A 23,752-nucleotide genomic window follows, 5' to 3' on the forward strand; every position below is an offset into this window, starting at 1 on the left:
ATTTTGACTCGAGCTGTCCAGCTACTTTGTTGCTGAAACGGTCTAGAGCGCAGCAAGAGGAGCAGCAAAACTAGTTACACTACTTTACAAAATCACACACACACACGCGCACATACTTCAAGAAAAATCCTACAACTGCCATGACTTGAAACCAACTCATGAAATACTAGAGATATACGTTGAGAGAGGAGAGAAAGAGAAGGAGAGAGCACGAGAGAGAGCGATTCTACGGGCTGAGCATCTGTGAAGGACTGCTGATGGGGGAGTGGTTTACTTTTCCACTGGGCTTCAAACACACTGCATGATTCCGTCCGCGCTAGGGACATTTGAAGGCATCGCTTTCATGAGATTTACTCTCTTCCTACAACATAAGGATATATCACAGTAGGGAGAATGGAATTGCGTAAGCTGTCTCGGTTATACATCTTCATTGTCTGTCTTTTGAATGCCTCCAGCTCTGCGTCCGCCGCCAGTCACTGTGAGTATCAGAAGTTGCTTACCAGTACCACTGGTTTTGGAAATGAAACCGCGCGCGTTTTGTGACATGCTTTTTGCTGTAGTCTTATGACTCATATGGGTGAAAACATGTACGCTGATGTACGCTGAAAAAGCAAAAGCCTAGATAATAACGTTATAGATATGTTTCTTTTTACACGTAAATGTATAGGTGTAGGGCCGTGTGTTGCAACTATAACGTGAAACATTGGATTCCTTGTCTTTCTAGTGTAGCTTAAGATGACACTTTTTCGATTTGGCTATTGAAATATCAGTATTCTATAACCTATAATTGCAGCATAATTAGCAGTAACATAATTTGGTGGACATTATATTCACCCCAGCATCGTTGGCATTTGTTGCTACCTCTGATATGTCGTATTAAATTAACATTCAATTGTCTTTGATTTGTTGTGCCAGCATCTGTTTAGTCCAGTTGTTTTGATGTTGTTGTCGCTAGTGGTCGTCCTTCCTCACCTGAGTTTTTAGGTGGAGGATAAGGGGTGTATTGTGCAAAATCGGCAACGATTTGTTATACCTCCATATCAAACATGTTAAACAACTATATCATTGATTCGTGCATGATTTATTAAGTTATTGAAGGAAATTAACTTAAAATACTAATTGTTATTCAAAACGTAGAGTTGATGGGTGGCTTTGAGACCTGGTACCTGTGAGATAGGCTTAAAAGCAGTTTATTCTAGTGATGTAACCCAGTGAACTGAGCTAAACTGACAGCTAGATTATTCATTTATGACCTTCTTGTGGTCACTCAAATGTATCCCGTGATCAGAATTGACATGCTGCTCAGAGATGAAATGGCTAGATTCTCCTAGAGGACAAGCAAATGGCCGTTCTCATATTTACCTTTGAGAAACAAAAGGAGAAGCCCAATATCCATCATGGGTGGTTTGTGTAGCCCCTGTGTCAGGTGACAGAGATAATGGCAGCCACATCCTCCCAGAGGAGCATGTCCTCATGTTCCTAGGTCTGGTGTCCCATGAAGGCTACCGGATCCGTTGCTTGCAAATATTCATAATTGATACTGAACATCTACTAAATAACCTATTTCATCCAATGATTTCCAGCATATGCTGCTGGGCCCGTGGGCCTGTAATCTAAGTGCTATTCAAATGGTTCACAGTGAAGTTCAGCAGGTGGTTAGACTTGCTTTATCATTTGCCTTATCTTATTTTCATAAAGGCCAAAGTGTGGTGCTTGAAAGGGAAAGTTTCCAGCTGGGAGTGAAATTATGATTTTGAAAGTTGCTTTTGGATGAAAACAGCGGGGGCTTTCATTGCCAGAGCTGTCTCTTGACATCACTCTCTTCACCATGCCTCTGTGGGTGGAATATTGCTCTAGGTTTACAGTAAAACTATCACAGCTACTATAGCCCACAATATTATGCACATACTTATATTGCTAACAGTATAAACAGTCACACGGACAACACCATACTATCTTTTATTTGCTTGGATTTTCCGTTTGGTTTCTGATTGTATTATCTTTTTGAGCAGACCTTTCAGAGTAAACATACATATATCCCATAGCAGAGGCACTTATTGAAGTACATTTGGTAAAGTACTGTACCATCCCACATTGCAGCAAAGATGACAGCATCATATTGATGCATGCATGTGTAAAAGCGGTCCTGAATCCTCACCATATTCTACTAGCTGATTAATGCAAAGCAGGCACTCACTCAGTCTCTAGAATGGAAGGAACTCCTATTGTTGTAGAGATTCATAAAAGGGTGATGTATTCATCAAGAGATAAATGAGGCAGAACACCGCAGTAGGGAGCTCCCACTTCCTCCAATGTGTAGACTGAAGTCTCCAGTATTTGTATAAAAAAATCTAATAGATTGCAAACCTTTATTTAACTAGGCAAGTCAGTATGGAGAAAGAGCTCAGCTAGCTAGAGCCTGGGACATCCAAACCGGCAGAGGCAATGAGTGTTCGAAAGTACATCACATGAATGGGTCGATGTACAGTGCATACTGTATGTAATAACATGGAAAGGTCATGGCACACAGTAGAAGTAAAATGAGATGTTAGTCACTACACATAATTATCCAATGAAATGTTTTCCCTTCTCGATAATAGTTCTGGATTTCCTTAACATATCTGACTTTGCGTAATGGTCCAATTATGGTAATTTATTAGACAGTATAGTGCTGTCATTACTGTTGCTGGTAGTGGATCAGAGATGGACAGCACACGTGCAGTTAAATATGGAAAGATAATATTAGTCTATCTCCCCAGTGGTATGGTGGATGGCATACAGCAAAACAGATTGACATTCAACAAAATATCCAAATGAAAGGGCACCCACTGATAAAGACAGCAGCATCTTATGAGCTACTCTGATGATAGGGTTATTGAATGTGTGACTTGGGGCTGGTACAGTCCTAAAGGCAAAGGTGCTCTCATCCATGTTCTGCTTTGTTCATTGTGTGGATCTACACACAAAGCCAAGAATCACATAGCCAATATGACGTCTATGAATCAGGTTGATTACAATAGATTTCCTTTTCAGGACGCCTTATTCATAGAGATTCCTACATGTTTCCCAGAAGTTAGGGTTCAATTACTACATGGCTAATTAAGTGAAACATGTTTCTCTGTCTTTTGTTCTATTTAGTGTGGATGGCTGGATGTGGATGGATGGGGCTGTTTTGCACTTCCTTTCATGTGTGACTTCGAGGAGCATGTTGTTAATTTGAAATGCCAAGAAAAAAGACTGTGGTTCTGTGGTTCTTTCAAGGTGTTGACGATCATCACATTAGAATGCAGTTCTTGGCAACCTCCGGCTTGTGCTATAGACGGGGGGTTGGGGGGGGGGTTACGTTTGGTACAGGAGTCAACAGTTAACTCTCCCTTGAATGTAGCCTAATGTATTTAGAGATAGTATGGTCGAGGAGTATGCCTTGTTAAGCTAATGAATGAAGAAAGGGGTATGGCAGTATTAAACCAATGATATACTTACTGTATGTTGGAATATCTCCCTAGTTGTTGCTATGGTACACCCCATTATGTAAACGTATTTTTGTAAGGTGTTGTTTTTTGCTCTACCATACACTTGTGCTTGTTCATGTTATCGCCCCACGGCCACACATAATATACTGTATGTGCTGAATACCGTAGGGAGAATGAAGCCTATTTTATCACTGTATTTAACCTTTATTTTGACAAGGAGTCAGTGCTGAGACCAAGGTCTCTTTTCCAGATGAGCCCTGTATAGCACCACAATACACTTCAAAATGCACATTCATATACACAATAAATTACATGTTACTATACACAAAAATATACCAAGAAACAGAAGCATTTCTCAATAAAAAGGTCCCCTAACAACTGTTGTATTTACGCTAGAGGCACCAATTCCTCCAAATGTAAAGTGTATTGTAGATCATTCCACACGTAAGGTCCAAGGAAATTATAGGCTATTTTACCTAACTCGCGAGACACCAAGGAGTCTCCAGAGTTAACCAACCTTGTGAACGGGTTTGATAACATGTCATTTTAAGTCTTAACAGTGATGTTAAGTAAGTTGGAAGTTTGAGGAGCAGGGCTTTATAAACAAAAAATACCGTGATGATGTGATCTACGTGACTTCAAAGAAGTCCAGTCAACCTTTTTGGTAAAGAATACAGAAATGACTAATAAAACTGTCTCCTGTGATAAAACGAAGGGCACTACAAAAAACGTAATCCAAGGTCTTAAGAGTAGAGGCAGCTGCACTTTGATAAATAGTATCACCATAATAAAGAACAGGTGGGTTGACTGCCCAACCTGCTTCCTGTTGACTGGAGAGAGACAAGATCTATTTAAATAAAAAATGCAATTCTTAACAAGCTCAGTCATGTTTTTTTTAAAACAATAAATCATTGTCAGTCAAAATACCAAGGTATTTGCATCTTGAATGCATCACCAAAGTTTTTCTGCAGCCTGTGTGTTCACCTAAAATCATGTGACCAGGATGTGCAACAATTGTATTATCTTAGGGTTGTTTATGATACATATATTTGGTCTGGACAGAGGAGAGCTAACTGGTATTGTGCAATACTAAAACCAAACTCCCCAAAAAACGAACAATATATGATACAAGGCTATTTAGAGCAATAATATATTGGCCCCCCTGGGAGAGGAAAAATCTATTTGATGAATGTGGCGCCGGTGGAGGCCTTTGCATTTCCAATCGTATCGCTCTCACACTGATGGTACACCATTCCCGATCTATAGAGTGCAATGAATATGCTACAAATAGCTGTATAGTCCGTAAGTTCCATCTTCTATTTTATTTCTGGTGTTACTGGCAAAGGATTGCTAAGGATTACAAGTGACCACTTACTATTGACCGTGCCGATAAGAGAATACTGGTGCTATGCAGGGCTTTGACTGCGTGATAAGAATAACCAGGTAATGTGTCCGTACTTTCCATCTCCAAAGTAGACTGAGCAGACAGGAAGCAGAGTTTAAACTTGGGAATACCGCCAGACATTTTCTGTCAGTAGCTATTACTCTGTAGCTCCTCATTTCTGTGAGAAGGAATCTCATACACATAGTTTTCAATTGATGATCCAGGGCTTGATGATACAGGTGGATCCTGCAAACGTTTTGAGCAGGACTCATGATTGAGCCAGACAGGTAGCTATTGCAGCATAGCCTCTGTAACAATATGACCAAATTAGTACATCTGGGTTTGGGAATTGATGTTCTGAAAGCGAACAGTCAAACATTTATCTAATCTGAAACCTGCTGTCTTCATTTTTACCATCTTTGGACAGCTTTTAAATGTATTTCTACAGAAAGTATTGTATGAGTTATTTCCCAGTTCTAATGAAGGTGAGCCTTCAACACTTCATCTGCATGTATTTAAATGTAAGCGGGCTTGGTGACATTTCCACAGGCAGGCGAGAGGATGGCTGTATCAGGACCACCATCTGGGGCTGCTTGGATATGAAAGCCAAGCTGTCATTTTTGTCCAATGGGAGTCTCTCTTTTCCAATCTAGTATTCACCAGGGGCTAATCAGCCAGTAACCTATGGTTTCTTTGCATAGTGTCACATAGTGTTGGCTAATGGTGAGTTCAGTGTGGGGTAGTGTATCACACAGAGGTGACACAACCAGAAAGACTAATCAGAAAGTGATATGTATCAAAAGAGCAGCTGCACCGCCATCTATGCCAACTTGATAATGATATGAAAAATGAACAGAGTTGTTGACAATGTTTCACAGCATGTGTTACTTCTCCTTTGTGCCTTGATTGAGAATTCTCACCAGCAGTGTAAAATCTCTTGAATTTATGAAGTGAGTGATAGTCACGTGATCGCTGCAAGTAAACCTAAACATATCAGCCTTCAGATCAGTTATCAACACTTTCTCTCTAAACTATGTTTTGCTGCTCACTCTATCAGACACATTATTGGAAATTAAGTGCTACAGTACAGTGCTGTGTTTCTCAATCACACGTATCGACCGGCACTTCCTCAAATTCAGCCTGCGTCTGTAGCTAATTGTCAAACGATACCTCAGCCATCCTCAATGTTTCTGCCTGAACAGAGATGAGATGGGACCAGTCTATAAATACATGTGAGGTATCGTATTCTGCTTTATCGATACTACCCGGAGGTATACATCCATTCTTTACTGGATCATGTCATTGTTCCTCTGGATCCTTTTGGAGTGATGCATCGTGGGTAGACAGGGCGGTAGACGCTGCCTGCTGTGCCTAGCACACAGGAAGCTCATTTGAGCATCTTTGTCTTCTTCAAGTCTCTCCATATAGTTCCATTGAGATAATAATGGATTTAGGATTTAAGGATCTTATTTGGATAGCCATTAGCTGTTGCAAAAGCTGTTTTTTCTTCCGTTTAGTCTCAGAATTTAAACAGCTCCACAACTTCTGCTCTGACCATGCTGCTAGTCTTCGGCAGGTGCGCTGGGGCCTGAAACGGAGCTAAAAATATTCCAGCCACATACGCTACAAAAGGCAGTTTGTTGGCGTAATTGAGCTTGATTTCTTTGTGGATCGCTGTTTGTTTAGCACAAAGACTAGGAGGGGATGCTGGCTAATGAGCAGTGTGAGGGATGGAGATCAACTCAGGGGCCTTTGTGTTGTAAAAAGTTGTTGCACATTTTGAAGAGAGCAAGTTAGGTGAAGTAGATTGGGTTTGAAAGTCACGTTTGAGATCTAGCCAAAAGCTTGAATAAATATAGTGTGGAAAGCAGAATCAAGGGCAGTATTTTGTGGATTTGAATGAGCTAAATCTGGCCATCAAATTTGACTGGATAATGTGGTTGTTTTTCCAAAACTGACAATAAAACTCACAAATTACGTTTGGTTTTGTACTCTAATGTGCAGTCATATTGATGTTTTCAACCTCAAAATAGCCTAACTTCCTTCCACTTGAATAGACTTCCCACTAAATTAAGTATGGGTCATTGTGTTACATGACAAAAATATGTTCTTTATGGGCCTTGAGGAAGTGTATAGGCCAAGGAGAAAAAAGTGAGCTCACAGTGTGCATCTAAATGTGTTCACAGCCATCTATCTTCCCATGCATCACTGGATGATGGCACACCTTGGGGAACAGAGGGAAGTGGAAGGGAGTACAGCTTCTTTTCTTTTTTTAAATCCCAAACACAATCACTGATAACCCCAGCTATGTTCTACTAGCCTGGAGGTGTCAAGATGTCTCTCACTGGTGTGGATACTAAAATCACAGTGTCGCTATACCCTGTCAGGATCTACTGTACAAGCTATGAGTTTATAGAAAGGGCTGGCTCCTGGTTCAGCTTTCTTTTCCAACTTTGTTTGTGTTTGTTTCTGTTCATCTCTGTGTGTGTGCGTGTGTGTGTGTGAGAGTGTGTGTGCGTGTGTGTGTGTGAGAGTGTGTGTGCGTGTGTGTGTGTGTCTGCTTATGGGAGTGAGTGTTTAAGATTTAAGCCCAAGCACTTTGCATAGCGAGTGTGCCGTGGCACGATCACATTCATAGCTAGGATAGATTTTCAATTATCCCAAGGCAAGGAGGCACTGAGCAGAGCAGTACAGCTTTGCAGGCAAATCATCCTCTACCCATAATTCTTCCTGATTGACAGCCCAGCTATTGGCTCGGTGCCAAATAACTAGATGGAGGCTATAAACAAAAACACTGTTCATAAAACACACATTTTATCAGTGAGCTACCGTAATTGTCTTTGTATTCAGGGGCCTCTTAGAGTTATGTCCTTGCCGATTGCTTTACGTTATATGCTGCTGTGACACAAACATATGATTGGTGTACCCTTTCCACTGTACAAAGGTCTCATAGGTGTGTTAAGATTTGGTGTAACCATCAGATGAAATGGAGCAGGTACTTTTACAGAAGTGAAAGACTAACCTGACATTGATGAAGATGTTTGTGAGAAGGCCGTCAGGATCAAAGGTGCTTGCTTTGTTTCAAAGTGGTTGCATGATCCCCAGAGCCTGATGGGTTGTGTGAGAGATGGAGAGATGGATAGATATAAATTGAAAGAGATAGACAGAGTCATGCTTAGAGTGCTTAAGTAGTGGGCAGGGATGATTAAAACATTTTACTACACTGGGCTAAATCAGAGATGTAATGTATTACATGTTGAGGTTGCATCGCAATATTACACTTTATATACGTCACAAAATAATGAAATATAACATAACCATCTGACCAAGTTTTTTTGAAATTATGTTTATTCTTTATGAAATTAGGAACAATAGGAATTACATCCCACCCATGAGGCCATTAGAGGCGATTTGGTCATTTGACTGCAGGAAATGGCTACAATGTAATGTAAGGATTTTCACTAGAAACAGAAAACATATTTGCCACACAATGTTTAATAACAACATGATGGGATATTTCTCAAAAGTTGGGCATCTGTGGCTATATTGCTGCATGTATATATAAGCTGTTTTTTAAAATTATATCTATATCCTTTAAAAAAAACCAGCTTGATCCACTTGAGTCCATCTGTAAATCAACATTTAGAGACATCTGCTGGCAAGTGATATAAGTGCAGTCAATTCAGGTCAGCTGAAATGTGGTGGGCTGTCTGTCCTCAAAGATACTTCCAAAGTGTCGCAAACAGGCTCCTGCTGTCATTTTCAACATGAAGTTGTTGTCTACCAGATGAACGTTCATTAGTTACTGCAGATGTTTCCAGGATAAATTCAACATGGAGTGGATGGAATCCAAAAGAAAATGATGTAAAGAGAGAAATCGATGAATGAGTCACTGATGGAGAGTGTACAGTGATCATTGTAATCAAGCTGTTGCCAGTTATTTTTATGTCCTGGGATCCTCTTTAGCAGCCACACAGTGATGCTCCAGAAGCCACACTGCTCAGTGGAAACAACAAAGGAGAGTTGTGGTGCAGTAACTAGCTAAGTGAATGAGCTCCACCCCACTCACTGCTCTTATTGGGGCCTGGCAGGCAGGGCTGGATCAGTGGAAGATGAGGCCGACAAGTTCAGATCACTGACCTCTTAATCTCCTTCTGCCTGGTGGAAGTGATCTAATCTGATGGATTAGGAGGAACACTACTGACACTCGCGCACACACACACACACACACACACACACACACACACACACACACACACACACACACACACACACACACACACACACACACACACACACACACACACACACACACACACACACACACACACACACACACACACACACACACACATAGGGCTGCCTAGGGTACTGTGGATTCTACTGTCCTCTTTTTAGGGGTCACTGCTTGAGTTAATGGACTGCTGGGGAGAGATGGGGAGAGATTTGTGGAGTGGTTAAGTGAGGCAGCCCCGCTATTTTAGCAGTACTTGCATTTAGACCCCATACCGTGCTGCGCTTGCAGACACAAACATAATTTTCCATAAAATTGCGAACAATAAGTGATCATATATTTCACCTGGTTTCACCTGGTCAGTCTGTCATCCTAATGTTTTGTACACTCAGTGTATACTGTATAATATTTACACATATATATATATATATATATATATATATATATATATATATATATATATACAGTGGGGGAAACAAGTATTTGATACACTGCCGATTTTGCAGGTTTTCCTACTTACAAAGCATGTAGAGGTCTGTAATTTTTATCATAGGTACATTTCAACTGTGAGAGACGGAATCTAAAACAAAAATCCAGAAAATCACATGTATGATTTTTTAGTAATTAATTAGCATTTTATTGCATGACATAATTATTTGATCACCTACCAACCAGTAAGAATTCCGGCTCTCACAGTTTTTCTTTAAGAAGTCCTCCTGTTCTCCACTCATTACCTGTATTAACTGCACCTGTTTGAACTCGTTACCTGTATAAAAGACACCTGTCCACACACTCAATCAAACAGACTCCAACCTCTCCACGATGGCCAAGACCAGAGAGCTGTGTAAGGATATCAGGGATCAAATTGTAGACCTGCACAAGGCTGGGATTGGCTGCAGGACAATAGGCAAGCAGCTTGGTGAGAAGGAAACTTCTGTTGTCGCAATTATTAGAAAATGGGAGAAGTTTAAGATGACGGTCAATCAACCTCGGTCAGGTGCTCCGTGCAAGGTCTCACCTCGTGGGGCATCAATGATCATGAGGAAGGTGAGGGATCAGCCCAGAACTACACGGCAGGACCTGGTCAATGACCTGAAGAGAGCTGGGACCACAGTCTCAAAGAAAACCATTAGTAACACACTACACCATCATGGATTGAAATCCTGCAGCGCACGCAAGGTACCCCTGCTCAAGCCAGCGCATGTACAGGCCCATCTGAAGTTTGCCAATGACCATCTGGAGGATCCAGAGGAGGAATGGGAGAAGGTCATGTGGTCTGATGAGACAAAAATAGAGCTTTTTGATCTAAACTCCACTCGCCGTGTTAGGAGGAAGAAGAAGGATGAGTACAACCCCAAGAATGCCATCCCAACCGTGAAGCATGGAGGTTGGATACATCATTCTTTGGGGATGCTTTTCTGCAAAGGGGACAGCACGACTGCACCGTATTGACGGGAGGATGGATGGGGCCATGTATCGCGAGATCTTGGCCAACAACCTCCTTCACTCAGTAAGAGCATTGAAGATGGGTAGTGGCTGGGTCTTCCAGCATGACAACGACCCGAAACACACAGCCAGGGCAACTAAGGAGTGGCTCCGTAAGAAGCATCTCAAGGTCCTGGAGTGGCCTAGCCAGTCTCCAGACCTGAACCCAATAGAAAATCTTTGGAGGGAGCTGTAAGTCCATATTGCCCAGCGACAGCCCCAAAACCTGAAGGATCTGGAGAAGGTCTGTATGGAGCAGTGGGCCAAAATCCCTGCTGCAGTGTGTGCAAACCTGGTCAAGAACTACAGGAAACGTATGATCTCTGTAATTGCAAACAAAGGTTTCTGTACCAAATATTAAGTTCTGCTTTTCTGATGTATCAAATACTTATGTCTTAATACTTACTTATTAATGCAAATTAATTACTTAAAATTCATACAATGTGATTTTCTGGATTTTTGTTTTAAAAATTACAGACTTCTACATGCTTAGTAAGCAGGAAAACCTGCAAAATCGGCAGTGTATCAAATACTTGTTCTCCCCACTGTATATATATATATATATATATATATATATATATATATATATATATATATATATATATATACTGCTCAAAAAATAAAGGGAACACTTAAACAGCACAATGTAACTCCAAGTCAATCACACTTCTGTGAAATCATACTGTCCACTTAGGAAGCAACACTGATTGACAATACATTTCACATGCTGTTGTGCAAATGGAATAGACAACAGGTGGAAATTATAGGCAATTACTAAGACACCCCCAATAAAGGAGTGGTTCTGCAGGTGGTGACCACAGACCACTTCTCAGTTCCTATGCTTCCTGGATGATGTTTTGTTCACTTTTGAATGCTGGCGGTGCTTTCACTCTAGTGGTAGCATGAGACGGAGTCTACAACCCACGCAAGTGGCTCAGGTAGTGCAGCTCATCCAGGATGGCACATCAATGCGAGCTTTGGCAAGAAGGTTTGCTGTGTCTGTCAGCGTAGTGTCCAGAGCATGGAGGCGCTACCAGGAGACAGGCCAGTACATCAGGAGACGTGGAGGAGACCGTAGGAGGGCAACAACCCAGCAGCAGGACCGCTACCTCCGACTTTGTGCAAGGAGGAGCAGGAGGAGCACTGCCAGAGCCCTGCAAAATGACCTCCAGCAGGGCAAAAATGTGCATGTGTCTGCTCAAACGGTCAGACTCCATGAGGGTGGTATGAGGGCCCGACGTCCACAGGTGGGGGTTGTGCTTACAGCCCAACACCGTGCAGGACGTTTGGCATTTGCCAGAGAACACCAAGATTGGCAAATTCGCCACTGGCGCCCTGTACTCTTCACAGATGAAAGCAGGTTCACACTGAGCACATGTGACAGACGTGACAGAGTCTGCAGACACTGTGGAGAACGTTCTGCTGCCTGCAACATCCTCCAGCATGGCCGGTTTTGGCGGTGGGTCAGTCATGGTTTGGGGTGGCATTTCTTTGGGGGGCCGCACAGCCCTCCATGTGCTCGCCAGAGGTAGCCTGACTGCCATTAGGTACCGAGATGAGATCCTCAGACCCCTTGTGAGACCATATGCTGGTGCGGTTGGCCCTGGGTTCCTCCAAATGCAAGACAATGCTAGACCTCATGTGGCTGGAGTGTGTCAGCAGTTCATGCAAGAGGAAAGCATTGATGCTATGGACTGGCCCGCCCGTTCCCCAGACCTGAATCCAATTGAGCACATCTGGGACATCATGTCTCGCTCCATCCACCAACGCCACGTTGCACCACAGACTGTCCAGGAGTTGTCTGATGCTTTAGTCCAGGTCTGGGAGGAGATCCTTCAGGAGACCCTCCGCCACCTCATCAGGAGCATGCCCAGGCATTGTAGGGAGGTCATACAGGCACGTGGAGGCCACACACACTACTGAGCCTCATTTTGACTTGTTTTAAGGACATCACATCAAAGTTGGATCAGCCTGTAGTGTGGTTTTCCACTTTAATTTTGAGTGTGACTCCAAATCCAGACCTCCATGGGTTGATAAATTTAATTTCCATTGATCATTTTTGGGTGATTTTGTTGTTAGCACATTCAACTATGTAAAGAAAAAAGTATTTAATAAGAATATTTCATTCACTCAGATCTAGGATGTGTTATTTTAGTGTTCCCTTTATTTTTTTGAACATGTATGTTTTCATTATTAATATTATTTTATTATGTATGTTTGACACCCCTGCTCTAGTAAATAATGATGGTGCTAAAGCTCTATATATTGTACCCAACCATGAACTTCATACAGCATACTCTCTTTTTTACTCTTACAGATATTTGTAATGGCCCATTGGTATCCATGCTGCCCCCAGCTTCTTTAGAGAGCTCCTCACAGTCCTCTGTCAGTAACGCTCCACACTTTGCCAAGATCAACAGAAGAGATGGTGAGTTACAATGGAAAGTTATATTTTTTAATGTAAAGTTTCTGAACAATACCTAGAGACAATCAATAATACTTTATCTAAGGTAAAAGGAAGGTGTTTTAGTTTGCTAAACAGCTCTTATGGACCGTAATATTAGGATATCATGAAAAATAAATACAAATCTTATCCAGTATTAGTTTGAAATAGCATTATGCTTATTATTGCATTAAGATTCACCTCATGAACCTCTTAAATATATATCCCTGATACAGTACTCATTGTACACGTCAGCACTGTTTAGCCAATTTAAAATGTTGCTCTTAGCCATAACAACAAGGGTCACAGATCAATAAATTGATATATAAATGAGTCTACTGTCTGAAACTAGATAATGATTCTCAATGACTTGGGATATTAGGGTGAACACCTAGCCTAACCCGACTGACCCCATGTCATGTTTTACCTCTGTACCAGTATGTGAGTCTATAAGAACCAAAATTATCCTGGGGGGGGGGGGCTCCGTAAATGATGCTCCCTCTGTGACTGAGACTCTGGTTTAATATTCAGAGCTCATCTGCTCCCATGGTGTTGTGTCCCAGCCCACAGCAGCTGAGTAATGAACATGAACTGACCTGTTTCTTCTGCCTGATAGCTGGGCGGCTTGTGGGGTCTGAATCTACTAATTGTACACTGCACCACCATATCACACTTTCACATGAATGTTTGGATGTAGATACTGAGGTTATTATTCACCAGTGTATTTATCATATTAGTCCAAGGGCCATCCACCAAAAATGTTTTGTTCTGTGACCCAGGAAAGAAAACGGCAAAATTTCAACACCATTATATAGATAATGTTATGAATATGAGCACATTGTGGTTCAAAACTTGTAAAAGTTGCATATCCATTTGTTATTGTTAGCAAAAGTTGTGATTTTTTGGGTGTAATCTTGGGTAATTTGCTGCTATGTTTCACCTTCTTTCCTTTTGTTGCACACTGGTGCACAGAACACAGATCTATTTGTGCGTTCGGTGTTTGCCCTTGTATAAGCTCAAGCAACAGGTTATCGGTCTTATCCAGATGAACCCCGAAATTAGGAAATAGGTTTTAAACATGTACCTGTACGGTGGTTTTCGTAGTTCATATAAGACATTTTAACAGTCGAATTTAGCCGACAAGGGACCTCATTTCTTTTGCCTGCTTGCCAAACTAAAGACAGCACAATGTTTGTTAGATAACACAGCTCTCAAAACATTCAAGGTACTGACAGCTACATCGGCGATGTTCTGGCATCTGAGACCAATTTATTTAGCACCTTTCAACAGCTTCTTATCTCATATTATTTCCTCTGGTCCGGTACATAAAGTATCTTGCTACCTGCAAGTATGGACAACAGAACGTGTGTAACAATTGTAACCAAGGTGTGACACCGCAACCTCATAGAGTTGCTAGGGGAAATTACCCGAAATGTGCTATGATTTCAAAATCGTACCTTTGATTTATAATATTTCATTAATGTGCAACTTTTCAAACTGTTTAACCACTCAGTGTTCATATACATAAAATGATCTACGTAAGGATGTTGAAACTTTGCAGTGTTGTTTCCCGGGTCACAGAATGCCTTTTCTGAAGCCTTTTTTGGTGGGTGGCCCTTCGACTATATCAAGTACACTGATGCATTTCAAATAAAATCAAATGTTATTTGTCACATGCTTCATAAACAACAGGTGAAACAACAGGTGAAACAACAGGTGAAACAGTGAAACCACCACCTAGGTCAATGGATCTAATTCCAGAAGGCTACCAGAAACAACGGTGCCACAGAAGGGGCAGACTGAGCGGCCTCCTGGTCAGGCTCCGTAGACGTCACTCACCACTTCCGAGTATACTACTAGCCAATATCCAGTCTCTTGACAAAATTCGAGCAAAGGTTGCCTTCCAGAGAAACATCAGAGATTGTAACATTCTCTGTTTCATGGAAACATGGCTCTTCGGGATATGTTGTCGGAAACGGTTCAGCATCCGGGCTTCTCCATGAATCGCGCCGACAGAGATAAACCCCTCTCTGGGAAGAGGAAGTGCAGAGGTGTGTGCTTTATGATTAATGACTCATGGTGTAATCATAACAACATAGAGGAACTCAAGTCCTTCTGCTCACCCGACCTAGAATACCTTACAATCAAACGCCTGCCATATTACCTACCAAGATAATTCTTGTCAGTTATATTCACAGCTGTGTACATTCCCCCTCAAGAGAACACCAAGACGGCCCTCAAGGAACTTCACTGGACTCTATGTAAACTGGAAACTATACATGTATTGCAGCTGGGGATTTTAACCTCTCTGGGATATGTGGGACGGTAGCGTCCCACCTGGCCAACATCCAGTGAAAATGCAGCGCCAAATTCAAATAAATTACTATAAAAATGTAACTTTGATGAAATCACAAATTCAATATACCAAATTAAAGCTACAGTTGTTGTGAATCCAGCCAACGTGTCAGATTTCAAAAATGCCTTACGGTGAAAGCAAACAATGCTATTATCTTAGGAAAGCACCCCAGTAAACAAAGAGAGAAGAGCATATTTCAACCATGCAGGCACGACACAAAACACAGAAATATATATATAATTCATGCCTTACCTTTGACGAGCTTCTTCTGTTGGCACTCCAGTATGTCCCATAAACATCACAAATGGTCCTTTTGTTTGATTAATTATGTCGATATATATCCAAAATGTCCATTTATTTGGTGCGCTTCATCCAGAAAAACACCAGTTGCAACTTGCGCAACATGACTACAAAATATCTCAAAAGTTACCTGTAAGCATTGTCCAAACATTTCCAACTACTTTTGTAATACAACTTTTTTAACGTAAATAAAATTGAAGACGGAATGATCTGTGTTCAATACCGGAGGAAAACAAAGTGGAGCGTGCTTTCAGGTCACGCACCTCTAACAAAGAGTACACTTCCCTCGAGCCTCATTCTGAACAGTTATTCTTCATTTCTCAAAGGACAAACCTCAACCAATTTCTAAAGACAGTTGACATCCAGTGGAAGTGGTAGGAACTGAAAGAAGGTCCCTTAGAAATCTGAATTCCCAATGAAAACCCATTGAAAAGAGAGCGACCAAAAAATATCTGAATTGTTTGTCCTCTGGGTTTCGCCTGCCAAACAAGTTCTGTTATACTCACAGACATGATTCAAACAGTTTTAGAAACTTCAGAGTGTTTTCTATCCAAATCTACTAACGACATGCATATTGGTCAGCAAATCCAACCATGACGCCATCTTGCTCGAACCGTCTTATAGGCAGGAACTCAAACAGGATGTACCAGTGACGAGAACCAGTCAACGCTGGTCTGACCAATCAGAAGCCACACAACAAGATTGTTTTGATCACATGGAAAGGAGTATACGCTGACTCGGTAAGTGCATTTATTAAGAAGTGCATTGGTGATGTTGTACCCACTGTGACTATTAAAACCTACCCTATCCAGAAACCGTGGATGGATGGCGGCATTTGCGCAAAAGTGAACGCACAATCCCCTGCATTTAACAATGGAAAGAGGTCTCGAAATATGGCTGAATATAAACAGTGTGGTTATTCCCTCTACAAGGCAATCAAACAAGCGAATTGTCAGCATAGGGACAAGGTAGAGTCGCATATCAATCGTGGACTTCAGGAAACAGAAGACGGAGCACCCCCTATCCACATCGAAGGGACAGCATTGGAGAGGGTGGGAAATTTTAATTTCCTGGGCGTACACATCACAGACAAACTGAAATGGTCAACCCACACAGACAGTGGGGTGAAGAAGGTGCAACATCACCTCTTCAACCTCAGGAGGCTGAAGAAATTTGGCATATCCACCAAAACCCTGGCAAACATTTACAGATCCACAACTGTAAGGCTAACTGCAAGGGTGGTGCGGTCTGCACAACACATCACCGGGGGCAAACTACCTGCCCTCCAAGACATCTACAGCACTCGATGTCACAGGAAGGTCAAAATATCATCAAGGACCAAAACCACCTGAGCCACTGCTTGTTAACACCGCTATCATCCACAAGGCGAGGTCAGTATAGGTGCATCAAAGCTGGGACAGAGAGATTGAAAAACAGCTTATATCTCAAGGCCATCAGACTGCTAAACAGCAATCACTAACTCAGAGAGGCTGCTCCCTACATTGAGACCCAATCACTGGACACTTTAATAAATCGATCACTAGTCACTTTAAACAATGCCATTTTAAATAATGCCACTTGAATAATGTTTACATGTCTTACATTACTCATATCACATGTATATACTGTATTTTATACCATCTACTTCACCTTGCCTATGCCGCTCAGCCATTGCGCATCCATATACTTATATGGACAATTCTCATTCACCCCTTTAGATTTGTGTGTATTGGGTAGTTGTTGGGGAAACGTTAGATTACTTCTTAGATAGTTAGGCACTGTCGGAACTAGAAGCACAAACATTTCGCTACACTCAGTTTAACATCTGCTAACCATGTGTATGTGACCAATACAATTTGATTTGATAAGAAACCGTAGCAGCAGCGTGTCAAAAGAGCTAAAAACAAAAAAGGGTAAATGCCGATAGTCAGGGTAGCTATTGGTTAACTATTTAACTAACTATTTAGCAGTCTTATGGCTTGGGGGTAAAAGCTGTTCAGGGTCTTGTTGGTTCCATTCTTGGTGCGTCGGTACCGCTTGCCGTGCGGTGTCAACGAGCACAGTCTATGACTAGGGTGGCTAGAGTGTTATTTAAACAAAATAGTGTTTTCACACTCCATTTCATACAGCATGATAGAAGGGGGTTATTTGACAGCATGATAGAGGGGGTTAGTTAATATTACAGAGGAATCTAGCTTTCACAGGATACTCCCCATGTAGACAGAAATGCAAGAATTCAGCATCAGTTCCATGCAGGCAAGGCCCACAGGTTAAGGGTTACTGGACAAAACACCGACCACAATTCGATCCAAACTGTGCAGTGACAGAATGCTAAAAAATTATGTTTTCTCTCTCTGGTCTCCCAAGGAGCTGGAGGCTGGTCTCCCCAGGTGACAGACAGCCAGCCATGGCTGCAGCTGGACCTCAGGGACAGGATGGAGGTGACGGCCGTCGCCACACAGGGGCGCTATGGCAGCTCAGACTGGGTCAGCGGCTACCTGCTGCTGTTCAGTGACACAGGCCAAGCCTGGAAGCAGTACCGACAGGAGGACGGGGTGGGGGTGAGTTGTATCATACTGCAGATTTACTGTTGCCATTGTGAAGACTTCACTGATGTGCTATTCACTGAGGTATTGCCTTGGCTTTAGCTCAATGGGCTAATACGGGTTTCAACCCAGTCAGTCACTTCTTTTCACTTGGCTCACTAGGATGAGTGAGTAGCTGTGTATTGAGCTGTAACTCAGAGTAGGTCAGAGCTCCAAGGGTACACCTCATAAAATAAGACATTACGTCCCTCTCTTGTACTTGAGTTAGTGTCCTCCACCTCTGGTGTGTGAGAGAGAGTAGATAGCTAAACATCTCTGTCTTTGTTTTCCTCTCCCCAGAGGTACCATGCTTTGTGGGAAAACGATTAGGAGAATTCAGACTCTGTAACTCAATTTTTATCTCATTGTTTCACATCCTTGTGAAGGAAACATTTTGTTAAGTCTGACAATAGTCTGGGATGAACTGTGCGGATGTACACTACACACGTCTGGCTCACTCCACATATATCCTACACCTCCTCTACTATGATTTTATAGCTAGTACTTGGCTAGCATGTGTGCATAATTGAGTTAACATCTAAAAAGAAAATGCCTGTTTGTACCTCATGATGTTGGTGTGCACATACATTCTTTATAAGCCATTGTGCTCGCCCCAGTTATGTCAAATTGCGTGACGGAAATCTTAAATTGGAAGCACTGAAAAAGAATGAGGAGAGAAAATGGAGAGAACTCAACATTCCTACCATTTTTTTCTGAACAAGTTTCTCTCTCATGGTGGATAATGAATAGTAGTTGGGGTTACAAGTACAAACAGCATGTCCAGTACGCTACAGCAGCCTGTCTTCTATTATTTATTCTCTTCTTCGACTTAAAAAAAATCATTGATTTACACTCCAGTATGGGAATGTGGCATGGTGTAGAGATGCTGGTGTAGTGGATAAACCCTGGGAGACGTGCTTTGAAATTGTTTTCAATGATTGCTAGGGACTTAACAATAATTGGGATCTACAGTGCATTCAGAAAGTATTTAGGCCCCTTGACTTTTTCCACATTTTGTTACGTTACAGCCTTATTCTAAAATGGATTAAATAAAACAAATTCCTCATCAGTCTGCACACCATACCCCACAATGACATAGCGATAACAGGTTTTTAGACATTTCTACAATTGTATTAAAAAATTCTAACAGAAATACCTTATTTACATACGTTTTCCGACCCTTTGTTATTAAACTTGAAATTGAGCTCAGGTGCATCCTGTTTCCATTAACCATCCCTGAGATGTTTATACTACTTGATTGGGGTTCACCTGTGGTAAATTCAATTGATTGGACATGATTTGGAAAGGCTCACACCTGTATACTGTATATAAGGTCCCACAGTTAACAATGTATGTCAGAGCAAAAACTAAGCCATGAGGTTGAAGGAATTGTCCATAGAGCTCCGGAACAGGATTGCGTCGAGGCACAGATCTGGGGAAGGGTACCAAAAAAGGTTTGCAGAATTGAAGTGGCCTCCATCAATCTTAAATGGAAGAAGTTTGGAACCACAAAGACTTCCTAGAGCTGGCCGTCCGGCCAAACTGAGCAATCAGGGCAGAAGGGCCTCTGTGGAGATTGGAAAACCTTCCAGAAGGACAACCATCTCTGCAGCACTCCACCAATCAGCCCTTTATGGTAGAGTGCCCAGACGGAAGCCACTCCTCATTAAAAGGCACATGACAGCCTGCTTGGAGTTTGCCAAAAGGCACCTAAAGGACTCTCAGACCCTGAGAAACAAGATTATCTGGTCTGTTGAAACCAAGATTGAACTATTTGGCCAGAATGTCAAGCGTCATATCTGGATGAAACCTGTCCCTATCCCTACGGTGGAGTATAGTGGTGGCAGCATCATGCTGTGGGGATGATTTTCAGCTACAGGGACTGGGAGACTAGTTAGGATCGAGGGAAATATGAACAGAGAAAAGTACAGAGAGATCCTTGATGAAAACCTGCTCTACAGAGTTTAGAACCTCAGACTGGGGCAGAGGTTCTCCTTCCAACAGGACAATGACCCTACGCACACAGCCAAGACATTGCAGGAGTGGCTTCGAGACACGTCTTTGACTGGCCCAGCCAGAGCCCGGACTTGAACCCGATCTAATATCTCTGGATAGACCTGAAAATAGCTGTGCAGCTATGCTCCCCATCCAACCTGACAGAGCTTGAGAGGATCTGTGGAGAAGAATGGGAGAAACTCGCCAAATACAGGTGTGTCATACCCAAGAAGACTCTAGGTTGTAATCGCTGCCAAATGTACTTGAACAAAGTATAGAGTAAAGGGTCTGAATACTTATGTAAATGTAATGTGTCCGTTTTATGTATTTTTTATAAATGGATCTTAGAATAGTCCCATGGCTTTGCTGTAGTCAGACCAAGAGTATTTGTTTTCCAGAATATAATTATATTTATTTGGACAGCATTTTACACCAGGGATGTCTTTGAGTTACCAAGTCAAATTGAGAAAACATATTTATGTAAATATTGAAATTGCTGGCATAGTTGAATTTGAGGTCATCCTTATGAACTGTCTATATATCCAATAATATAATATATGCCATTTAGCAGACGCTTTTATCCAAAGCGACTTCCAGTCATGTGTGCATACATTCTACGTATGGGTGGTCCCGGGGATCGAACCCACTACCCTGGCGTTACAAGCGCCATGCTCTACCAACTTATTATATTATATTATTATATTATTATATTATCCAATAATTATTTCATGAGCTTATATGATACACAGGAAAGTGACCCCATTACTTTATATATCCTGTCGTAGATACCTGACACGTCTTCACTATTAACTCAAGGAAAATGTAATGTATGCTTTTTGATTGGAAATGTACTTAATAAATAAGCTGTACCAGGCAGTTGTAAATGCATCTCACTCCATCTTTGATTTCCAAGCAAATAAACCCTCTCTGTAGCTCTGGTTCAACCTCTGGTCTGTCAATACCTTTCACTAACCACAAGCTTCTAACTGTAAATCACATTGTGTTCTCAGCAGCTTGTTTTCTCAGCAGTCTCCTATTACGAAGACACTATGGCAGCCCACAGTTTAGTGGCTGGCTACACTCTAGTCTATGTAATTAATATGGATTTTTATTAAGAATTAAAGCAAGGAATGAGCGTGTGGTGTTAATTTGATTCGTTCTTCAGTGAGTTAAAGTAAGCGGATGTAGAGCCCATAGAATTAGAATGAGAGATGAGAATAAGCAGCCTATGGCTTTTAAGCTATCACCCCCCCCCCCTCCCTCTACGCTTGGTATAAATGCCATGCAGTGCTTTGAAATCAGTCAAGTAGTTTAGATGATACAGTTGTGGCCAAATATATTGGTACCCCTACACTTTTCTAAAATAATTCCTTATTTCTTTTTTTAAAAAGTTTAAATTGAAGAAAAAAAGTTCTTATATTTTTAACATTGCAGAACCAACTTAAGTTTACCATTTTAATTGAAAAAATAAAGACAAATTCAATGGACAAAAATATTGTTCTGGAGTGGCCAGAGAAGAGTGTAGATATGAATCACATCCATAACCAATGTCGAGAGCTGAAAGCAGCAGTTGGTGGAGGGTACCCCTCAAACATTGAAGAATTAGAGCAGTTTGCTACTGAAAAGTTGCAGTAGGAAAGTGCAGCAAGCTCATTGGTGGCTCCAAGAAGCATTTGTTGGAAGTTATCTTGGCCAAAGGCTGTGCTAATTCCTAAGTGCCAATAATTGTGTCCATGCCATTTGTCTTTATTTTCTCAATAAAAAAAAGTTTACAAAAATAAAATGGGTTCTCCAATGTTGACAATCCAATAACAACATGTGGAGAATAAACAAAATGTTTTATGTATTTAAAAAAAATTGGGAATTAAATAGGGAAGGTGCAAGAGTGCCAAGCGTGTGCCTCTTGGATGCATTTGCTCAACTTGTTTTGGTTTTGTTTCAGATTATTTTGTGCCCTATAGAAATTAATGGTACAGAATGTATTGTGTCATTTTAGAGTCAACGTCATTGGAAATAACAATAGGATATGTTTTTAAACACTTCCAGGTTAATGTGGATGCTACCATGCTTATGGATAATCAGGAATTAATCTTGAATAATGATGAGTGACAAAATGACAGAGCCATAAATATCATACCCACCCATAAAATGCTAAACTCCTGTTATTGTAGGTTAGGATGTCTTTGGGGTGTGATATTTGTGCGTCTGGAACTTTCTCACTCATCATTATTTATGATTCATTCAGGACTATCTGTAATCATGGTAGCATAGACATTAATGTAGAAGTGTTTAGAAACATATTCTTGTTTACAATAAAAGGGACAAGACATTATTGACCATTCATTTCAATTAGGCACAGAATAATCTGAAACACAACCAAAACAAACAGCGAATGCATCCAACAAGTTTGTGGAGTCAAAAGCTTGATGTAAGCATTGTGTGCTAGGAATATGGGACAAAATACTAAACATTGGACTACTTTAATAAACATACATATAAGTGAATTTATCCCAATAGTTTTGGTCCCCTAAAATGGGGGGACTATCTACAAAAGGTACTGTAATTTCTAAACGGTTCACATGATATTGATTAAAACACCCTCAAATTAAAGCTGACAGTGCACTTTAACCGCATAGTCATTGTATCATTTCAAAGTGCTGGAGTACAGAGCCAAAACAACAAAAGAATCACTGTCCCAATAAAATCACTATCACAAAGCTTCCTGCCATCCAGAACCTCTATACCAGGCGGTGACAGAGGAAGGCCCTAAAAAGACTCCAGCCACCCTACTCATAGTGTTCTCTCTGCTACCGCACGGCAAGCGGTACCAGAGCGCCAAGTCTAGGTCCAATGGGCTTCTAAACAACTTCCACCCTCAAGCTATAAGACTCCTGAACACCTAATCAAATGACTACCCAGACTATTTGCATTGCCCCCCCCCCCTCTTTTACACGGCTGTTACTCTCTGTTGTTATCTATGCATAGTCACTTTAATAACTCTACCTACATGTACATACTACCTCAACTAACCGGTGCCCCCGCACATTGACTCTGTACCTGCACCCCCCTGTATATATTGTTATTTTCCCCTGCTTCTCTTAAATAACTTGTTACTTTTATCTCTCGTTCTTGTCCGTATTTTTTGAAACTGCATTGTTGGTTGGGGGCTTCTAAGTAAGCACTTCACTGTATTCGGCGGATGTGACTAATACAATTTGATTTGATTTGACTTTTGGAGCTCACAGTATTAGGCCGCAACTGTATTTCAAGTCATATAACCGAAGTTGAGACTCATCAATCCTCAGTTAATTAATTTAAAAAACGAAGAACATTCCAGTTGTTTTTTTGTCAATCAATCAATGACACACAGAATACTACATCTAACTAACCTGTTAAATAGTCATAACATTGCTTCTGTCAATGTGAGAAGATAGCAGGTGTCATTTGGTTTTGATCCATGCCTGAAGAAACAGAAACGGTGGGATCAATTGGATGAG

General features: G+C 41.3%; 1 protein-coding gene across 1 annotated transcript in view; it reads left to right on the plus strand.

Moving 5' to 3' along the window:
• The first annotated feature begins 275 nt into the window (after positions 1-275).
• LOC124043925 (contactin-associated protein-like 5) overlaps positions 276-23,752 on the plus strand; it is a 64,847-nt gene continuing 41,370 nt past the window's right edge. Inside the window, exons 1-3 of the mRNA XM_046363082.1 lie at positions 276-478; positions 12,894-13,004; positions 18,043-18,236. Of these exons, the coding sequence (XP_046219038.1) occupies positions 394-478; positions 12,894-13,004; positions 18,043-18,236 (390 nt within the window). The 5' untranslated portion in view covers positions 276-393. The remainder of the gene's footprint in view (positions 479-12,893; positions 13,005-18,042; positions 18,237-23,752) is intronic.

Source organism: Oncorhynchus gorbuscha, linkage group LG09 (assembly GCF_021184085.1).
Source record: "Oncorhynchus gorbuscha isolate QuinsamMale2020 ecotype Even-year linkage group LG09, OgorEven_v1.0, whole genome shotgun sequence".
Taxonomy (NCBI): Eukaryota; Metazoa; Chordata; class Actinopteri; order Salmoniformes; family Salmonidae; genus Oncorhynchus; species Oncorhynchus gorbuscha.